The 9,178-nt window shown below is 46.4% G+C and overlaps 1 protein-coding gene across 1 annotated transcript; it reads right to left on the bottom strand.

The window, feature by feature from the left end:
* Positions 1-321: 321 nt before the first annotated feature.
* LOC139541708 (golgin subfamily A member 6-like protein 26) lies at positions 322-5,940 on the bottom strand. Its single transcript, XM_071346663.1, has 2 exons — positions 4,791-5,940; positions 322-472 (listed from the first exon to the last, which is right to left on the bottom strand). Exons 1-2 carry the CDS (start codon positions 5,552-5,554, stop codon positions 322-324), a joined length of 915 nt encoding a protein of 304 aa, XP_071202764.1. The 5' UTR covers positions 5,555-5,940.
* Positions 5,941-9,178: the final 3,238 nt, after the last annotated feature.

Genomic DNA, 9,178 nt, shown 5'->3' with positions numbered 1-9,178 from the left:
CGTGGTCTATTATTTTAGATATTGACCTTTAAACTTCAACCCAGTGACTAAAGAGATGTAGTAAAAAAAGCATTTCAATTCTAAAAACAAAAACACAAGTATAATAGTATCATGTAGAGTGTGTATCATAGTTTAAACACACGTTGCATTATTCTGACAAGACAAACTCATAGTTGATGATTTGTTAGCACACACACTAGGTTATTTGTTTCAGGAAACAGAAATATACTTGAAAAGTTGTAAATGAAACAAAGAAAATAAACATATTTTGGTTGATGACAGGCTTGAAACTACAGCAGATGGCATCATATAATTCAGCAATCACAGCCTTGAGTCTTCTACAAGCTTGGCACACCTGTATTTGGGCAGTTTATCCCATTTTTCACTGCAGAGCCCCATTTTCCCATGCTTCACCGTAGGGATGGTGCCAGGTTTCCTCCAGTTGTGAGGCTTGGCTATCAGGCCAGAGAATCTTGTTTCGCATGGTTTGAGAGTCTTAAGGTGCCTTTTGGCAAACTCCAAGTGGACTGTCATGTGCATTTTACTGAGGAGTGGCTTCCATCTGGCCACTCTGCCATAGAGGCCTGATTGGTGGAGTATTATAGAGATGGTTGTCCTTCTGGAAGGTTCTCCCATCTCCACAGAAGAGCTCTAGAGCTCTGTCAGAGGGACCATTGGATTCTTGGTCACCTCCTTGACCAAGGCCCTTCTCCCCCGATTGTTCAGTTTGGCCTGGCTGCCAGCTCTAGGAAGAGTCTTGGTGTTTCCAAACCTTTTCAATTTAAGAATGATGGAGGCCACTGTGGGACATTCAACACTGCAGGCATTTTTTGGTACCCTTCCCCAGATCTGTGCCTCGACACAATTCCAGTGGGACAGAAGTTTACATGCACTAAGTTGACTGTGCCTTTAAACAGCTTGGAAAATTGTCATGGCTTTAGAAGCTTCTGATAGGCTAATTGACATCATTTAAGTCAATTGGAGGTGTACCTGTGGATGTATTTCAAGGCCTACTTTCAAACTCAGTGCATCTTTGCTTGACATCATGGGAAAATCAAAATAAATCAGCCAAGAACTCAGAAAAAAAATTGTAGACCTCCACAAGTCTGGTTCATCCTTGGGAGCAATTTCCAAATGCCTGAAGGTACCACGTTCATCTGTAAAAACAATAGTACTCAAGCATAAACACCATGGGACCACGAAGCCGTCATACCACTCAGGAAGGAGACGCATTCTGTCTCCTAGAGATGGACGTACTTTGGTGCGAAAAGTGCAAATCAATCCCAGAACAACAGCAAAGGACCTTGTGAAGATGCTAGAGGAAACAGGTACAAAAGTATCTATATCCACAGTAAAATGACTCCTATATCGGCATAATCTGAAAGACCGCTCAGCAAGGAAGAAGCCACTGCTCCAAAACAGCAATAAAAAAGCCAGACTACGGTTTGCAACTGCACACGGGGACAAAGATCGTACTTTTTGGAGAAATGTCCTCTGGTCTGATGAAACAAAAATTGAACGGTTTGGCCATAATGACCATTGATATGTTTGGAGGAAAAGGGGGAGGCTTGCAAGCCGCAGAACACCATCCCAACCGTGAAGCACGGGGGTGGCAGCATCATGTTGTGGGGGTGCTTTGCTGCAGGAGGTACTGGTGCACTTCACAAAATAGATGGCATCATGAGAAGGAAAATTATGTGGATATATTGAAGCAACATCTCAAGACATCAGTCAGGAAGTTAAAGTTTGGTCGCAAATGGGTCTTCCAAATGGACAATGACCCCAAGCATACTTCCAAAGTTGTGGCAAAATGGCATTAAGGACAACAAAGTCAAGGTATTGGAGTGGCCATCACAAAGCCCTGACCTCAATCCCATAGAACATTTGTGGGCAGAACTGGAAAAGCGTGTGTGAGCAAGGAGACCTACAAACCTGATTCAGTTACACCAGATCTGTCAGGAGGAATGGGTCAAAATTCACCCAACTTATTGTGGGAAGCTTGTGGAAGGCTACCCAAAATGTTTGACCGAAGCTAAACAATTTAAAGGCAATGCTACTAAGACAGGGATTTTTTACTGGGATTAAATGTGAGGAAGGTGTACGTAAACTTCCGACTTCAACTGTAAATGTAATATTTCTGCATTTCGTTTTTAATACATTTGCAAAGATCTCTAAAAACAAGTTTTCACTTTGTCATTGTGGGGTATAGTGTGTAGATGGGTGATACAATTTTCAATTCAGTTTTTAATACAACAAAATGTGCAATACCTTCTGAAGGCACTGTGTTCCCCATTTTCACAAGGCTACCAGGCTACAAGGCTACTAGGCTACAAGGCTACTAGTCTACCAGGCTAAAAGACTACCAGGCTACTAGATGACAAGGGTACTAGGCTACTAGGCTACAAGGCTAATAGTCTACCAGGCTAAAAGGCTACCAGGCTACTAGGTGACAAGGGTACTAGGCTACAAGGCTAATAGGCTACAAGGGTACCAGCTTACTAGACTACAAGGTTACTAGGCTACTAGGCTACAAGGCTACTAGGTTACTAGGCTACCAGGCCACTTGGCAACAAGGCTACTAGGCTACTAGGCTACTAGGCTATTCTTGCCTTCTTGCAATGAAATACTTCTACCACTAGAAACTAGAAGCACATTCTCACATTATCATTGTGTTTAGATGTTTTCATCCATTTTTAATTCAAAATGTGGAATAAGTCAAGGGGTATGAATCCATTCTAAAGGCACTGTATTCCCCATTTACACAAGGCTACCAGGCAACCAGGCTACTAGGCTACAAGGGTACTAGGGTACAAGGCTACTAGGCTACTAGGCTACAAGGGTACTAGGCTACAAGGCTACAAGGCTACTAGGCTACAAGGATACTTTTGCCTTCTTGCAATGAAATACTTCTACCACTAGAAACTGTGGATATACATGGTGTAAAGTTTGCGGGGAGGAAAGCACATTCTCACGTGAAGTTCAGATATTACAAATTATAACTTTTGCGTGAAAACCAGGGCACACACATTTTGGGGTCTATGTTGTGCATACGCACGGTTTATAAATGAGGCCCCAGCTGAGGAAGATAGAGGAGATGGTGAAGCAGAATGGAGGACACTATTACACCAAGGAGATGTACCAGGAGGCTCAGAGAAAGATCAGAGAGGAGGAGGAGAGGAAAGAGGAAGAGGAAGCTAGATAACAGGAAGAGGCGAGGAAGTTAAGAGAAAATCAAAATAAAATGGTAGAAAGAGAAAGTTGAAGTTTCTAAGTGGAAATTACAAACTTTAGAAGCCTTTTTAAAACTGCATTTAAAAATACACTACAAGTTTGCAACAAAAGAGTGATCAAATTAATATCATCTGTACATAGATAAGTTGTCAAAGTAAACCATGTTTCAAATAGTAGACTGGTTTAATTAAAAACCACTGTCCTCTCTGTTAGAATATGTAAATGATTCTGGGAAATCAGACATCAGTAAAGAATAGGAGGAACTAAAGAGGTGTGGTTTGCATGTTTCTGGAGGAACTGGTTTAATGGTGACGACATAGCAGAGGTGGCCAACAACTCTCACATTATTGAGCTGCCGGCTAGACACACATACACACACACACACATGCATTCACACACACACAAACACACACTCACACACAAATGCCCACAGAGTTTATGAAAACCCCTAGCTCTGCCTTATTAATAATCTTGTGGTATCCACCTGTAGAGTCATTGTTAGGTATGACAGCAGCATTTCAAGAGAAACACTTATTTGGTCTTTAAGTTTGCTACCTACATGTCAGATGTTTCTGGGCTGATTTTGTTAAAATTACAAAACAAATATGCCTATTTTATTTGACATGATATCCAATATCGTTGACTAAGGAGATGCAGTACTACATATTCTCTACTGAAGAAACGCACGTTGTGTCGTGTGTCAAACACAAAGGAGATTCCAACTAAGATAAACAAAAGTGTTGGTAGAACATGAAACCGTTAATCTGACATAAATTCATATCATATTACATTTGAAGTATTTAGGAGATGCTATTTTCCAGAGCAACTTACAGGAGCAATTAGGGTTAAGTGCCTTGATCAAAGGCACATAGACAGATGTTTCACCTAGTCGACTCAGGGATTCCAACCAGCAACCTTTTGGTTACTGGCCCAACGCTCTTAACAGCTAGGCTACATTTCACCCTCATATCACAATACCTTAAATAACTTCTGTGGTAAGGAGAGATGAAACATTGAATCAGCATTCAGCATTCAATCAAACACCTTATTCAATCTTCTATTGTTTGGCCCAAAAACACGCTGCAGCTAGTAATGCTAACCCACCTGTAACAGTTGTTAAAATCAAGAGTTCCTTCTGCTCCTCTCTCTTCCTCTCTTCTATTTTCTTCTTCTCCTCTCTCTTCTGCTCCTCTCCCTTCCTCTCTTCTTCTATATTCTTCTCCTCCTCTCTCTTATGCTCCTCTCTCTTCTTCTCCTCCTCTCTCTTCTCCTCCTCTCTCTTCTCCTCCTCTCTCTTCTGCTCCTCTCTCTTCTGCTCCTCTCTCTTCCTCTCCTCTCTCTTCTGCTCCTCTCTCTTCTGCTCCTCTATTTTCTTATCCTCCTCTCTCTTCTGCTCCTCTATTTTCTTCTCCTCCTCTCTCTTCTGCTCCTCTATTTTCTTCTCCTCCTCTCTCTTCTGCTCCTCTATTTTCTTCTCCTCCTCTCTCTTCTGCTCCTCTATTTTCTTCTCCTCCTCTCTCTTCTGCTCCTCTATTTTCTTCTCCTCCTCTCTCTTCTGCTCCTCTATTTTCTTCTCCTCCTCTCTCTTCTGCTCCTCTCTCTTCCTTTTGTCTATCTCTCTCTTCATCAATTCCACTATTTTCTTCTTCTCCTGTGTACTCTGCTCACTCCTCCTCTGCTCGTCTCTCTTCATCACTTCCTCTATCTCATTCACCTCTCCTGCCATCTTCCTCACATGTTCCTGTGCTAGCTTCAAGTCTTCCTCTATTTCCTTTACTTTGTTCTCTTGCTTCCTTGCCTCTTCCTTTACCTTTTGAAGATTCTCTTCTCTCTTCTGCTCCTCCTTTTCTGTCAATTTATCCTTCTCCTCTTGTCTTGTTCTCTTCTCCACTTTCTTAAACTCCTCTCTCTTTTCTTGTAACTCTTTCTGTCTCTCCTTCAAATCTTCTTCTATTCTCTTTACCCCCTCCAGTGACTTCCTCAACTCCTCCTCCATCCTCCTCACCTCTTCCTCTCTCCTCTCTAATTTCCCCTTCCTCTCATTTATCTCCTCCTTTCTCTTCTCCCTCTCCTGCTCCTCTCTGATCTTTCTCTGAGCCTCCTGGTACCTCTCCTCTAGGCAGTGACCTCCTCCATTTCTCTCCACCATCTCTTCTATCTTCCTCAGCAGCTCTGTGACCTGAGTGGTGTGGACCTCTAGCTTACTGTTGAGGACAATATGCCCTCCCCCACACACACTGATTGGTTGTTTAGTTGTTTCAGTCCTCTCAAAGTCCTCCCATTGCTTCCTGGTTAGTTTTTCTCTTCCGGTGAATAACACCATGGTGTAACTCAAGGCCTCCTAGCCAAAGTTTTTCTGGATCCATGACAAAGTATTCCTGTCTTCCTGTGTGAATCTCTCCAGTCTGATAACCAGAAGGAACACATGGGGGCCCGGAGAAGAGAGAGAGATGCACCTTCTCATTTCCTCATTCAGTTGTTCTTCAGTCAGTGTTGTGCTGTAAATACCAGGAGTGTCAATCACACTGATGCTCCTCCCCCCCACCTCTCTTTTCCCCAACACACTCTTCCCTAATCCAGTCTCCTCTCTAAACACCTCTCTCCCCAGGATGGTGTTTCCTGTTGCACTCTTCCCTGCTCCAGTCTCCTCTCTAAACACCTCTCTCCCCAGGATGGTGTTTCCTGTTACACTCTTCCCTGATCCAGTCTCCTCTCTAAACACCTCTCTCCCCAGGATGGTGTTTCCTGTTACACTCTTCCCTGATCCAGTCTCCTCTCTAAACACCTCTCTCCCCAGGATGGTGTTTCCTGTTGCACTCTTCCCTGATCCAGTCTCCTCTCTAAACACCTCTCTCCCCAGGATGGTGTTTCCTGTTACACTCTTCCCTGCTCCAGTCTCCTCTCTAAACACCTCTCTCCCCAGGATGGTGTTTCCTGTTACACTCTTCCCTGCTCCAGTCTCCTCTCTAAACAACTCTCTCCCCAGGATGGTGTTTCCTGTTACACTCTTCCCTGCTCCAGTCTCCTCTCTAAACACCTCTCTCCCCAGGATGGTGTTTCCTGTTGCACTCTTCCCTGATCCAGTCTCCTCTCTAAACACCTCTCTCCCCAAGATGGTGTTTCCTGTTACACTCTTCCCTGCTCCAGTCTCCTCTCTAAACACCTCTCTCCCCAGGATGGTGTTTCCTGTTGCACTCTTCCCTGCTCCAGTCTCCTCTCTAAACACCTCTCTCCCCAGGATGGTGTTTCCTGTTACACTCTTCCCTGCTCCAGGCTTACCCAGCAGAACTATCCTTATGTTGGTGGAATCTGTTGTGGGACCAGTTTATGAAAGGACATAAAGCATGTTATGTCATCAAACCTCCTGATTGATCAGTAGACACACAATACATTTACATTACATTTAAGTAATTTAGCAGACGCTCTTATCCAGAGCGACTTACAAATTGGTGCATTCACCTTATGATATGCAGAGGAACAACCACTTTACAATAGTGCATCTAAATCTTTTAAGGGGGGGGGGGGCATTAGAAGGATTACTTTATCCTATCCTAGGTATTCCTTAAAGAGGTGGGGTTTCAGGTGTCTCCGGAAGGTGGTGATTGACTCCGCTGACCTGGCGTCGTGAGGGAGTTTGTTCCACCATTGGGGTGCCAGAGCAGCGAACAGTTTTGACTGGGCTGAGCGGGAACTGTACTTCCTCAGAGGTAGGGAGGCGAGCAGGCCAGAGGTGGATGAATGCAGTGCCCTTGTTTGGGTGTAGGGCCTGATCAGAGCCTGAAGGTACGGAGGTGCCGTTCCCCTCACAGCTCCGTAGGCAAGCACCATGGTCTTGTAGCGGATGCGAGCTTCAACTGGAAGCCAGTGGAGAGAGCGGAGGAGCGGGGTGACGTGAGAGAACTTGGGAAGGTTGAACACCAGACGGGCTGCGGCGTTCTGGATGAGTTGTAGGGGTTTAATGGCACAGGCAGGGAGCCCAGCCAACAGCGAGTTGCAGTAGTCCAGACGGGAGATGACAAGTGGCTGGATTAGGACCTGCGCCGCTTCCTGTGTGAGGCAGGGTCGTACTCTGCGAATGTTGTAGAGCATGAACCTACAGGAACGGGTCACCGCCTTGATGTTAGTTGAGAATGACAGGGTGTTGTCCAGGATCACGCCAAGGTTCTTAGCACTCTGGGAGGAGGACACAATGGAGTTGTCAACCGTGATGGCGAGATCACGGAACGGGCAGTCCTTCCCCGGGAGGAAGAGCAGCTCCGTCTTGCCGAGGTTCAGCTTGAGGTGGTGATCCGTCATCCACACTGATATGTCTGCCAGACATGCAGAGATGCGATTCGCCACCTGGTTATCAGAAGGGGGAAAGGAGAAGATGAATTGTGTGTCGTCTGCATAGCAATGATAGGAGAGACCATGTGAGGATATGACAGAGCCAAGTGACTTGGTGTATAGCGAGAATAGGAGAGGGCCTAGAACAGAGCCCTGGGGGACACCAGTGGTGAGCACGTGGTAGCACGTGGTGCGGAGACAGATTCTCGCCACGCCACCTGGTAGGAGCGACCTGTCAGGTAGGACGCAATCAAAGCGTGGGCCGCGCCGGAGGTGCCCAACTCGGAGAGGGTGGAGAGGAGGATCTGATGGTTCACAGTATCAAAGGCAGCCGATAGGTCTAGAAGGATGAGAGCAGAGGAGAGAGAGTTAGCTTTAGCAGTGCGGAGCGCCTCCGTGACACAGAGAAGAGCAGTCTCAGTTGAATGACTAGTCTTGAAACCTGACTGATTTGGATCAAGAAGGTCATTCTGAGAGAGATAGCAGGAGAGCTGGCCAAGGACGGCACGTTCAAGAGTTTTGGAGAGAAAAGAAAGAAGGGATACTGGTCTGTAGTTGTTGACATCGGAGGGATCGAGTGTAGGTTTTTTCAGAAGGGGTGCAACTCTCGCTCTCTTGAAGACGGAAGGGACATAGCCAGCGGTCAAGGATGAGTTGATGAGCGAGGTGAGGTAAGGGAGAAGGTCTCCGGAAATGGTCTGGAGAAGAGAGGAGGGGATAGGGTCAAGCGGGCAGGTTGTTGGGTGGCCGGCCGTCACAAGACGCGAGATTTCATCTGGAGAGAGAGGGGAGAAAGAGGTCAAAGCACAGGGTAGGGCAGTGTGAGCAGAACCAGCGGTGTCGTTTGACTTAGCAAACGAGGATCGGATGTCGTCGACCTTCTTTTCAAAATGGTTGACGAAGTCATCCGCAGAGAGGGAGGAGGGGGGGAGGGGGAGGAGGATTCAGGAGGGAGGAGAAGGTGGCAAAGAGCTTCCTAGGGTTAGAGACAGATGCTTGGAATTTAGAGTGGTAGAAAGTGGCTTTAGCAGCAGAGACAGAAGAGGAGAATGTAGAGAGGAGGGAGTGAAAGGATGCCAGGTCCGCAGGGAGGCGAGTTTTCCTCCATTTCCGCTCGGCTGCCCGGAGCCCTGTTCTGTGAGCTCGCAATGAGTCGTCGAGCCACGGAGCAGGAGGGGAGGACCGAGCCGGCCTGGAGGATAGGGGACATACAGAGTCAAAGGATGCAGAAAGGGAGGAGAGGAGGGTTGAGGAGGCAGAATCAGGAGATAGGTTGGAGAAGGTTTGAGCAGAGGGAAGAGATGATAGGATGGAAGAGGAGAGAGTAGCGGGGGAGAGAGAGCGAAGGTTGGGACGGCGCGATACCATCCGAGTAGGGGCAGTGTGGGAAGTGTTGGATGAGAGCGAGAGGGAAAAGGATACAAGGTAGTGGTCGGAGACTTGGAGGGGAGTTGCAATGAGATTAGTGGAAGAACAGCATCTAGTAAAGATGAGGTCAAGCGTATTGTCTGCCTTGTGAGTAGGGGGGGGGAAGGTGAGAGGGTGAGGTCAAAAGAGGAGAGGAGTGGAAAGAAGGAGGCAGAGAGGAATGAGTCAAAGGTAGACGTGGGGAGGTTAAAGT

Source organism: Salvelinus alpinus, chromosome 2 (genome assembly GCF_045679555.1).
Source record: "Salvelinus alpinus chromosome 2, SLU_Salpinus.1, whole genome shotgun sequence".
Classification (NCBI taxonomy): Eukaryota; Metazoa; Chordata; class Actinopteri; order Salmoniformes; family Salmonidae; genus Salvelinus; species Salvelinus alpinus.
The sequence above is the reverse complement of the archived record's forward strand: the minus strand, read 5'-3'. Positions and strand labels throughout refer to the sequence as shown.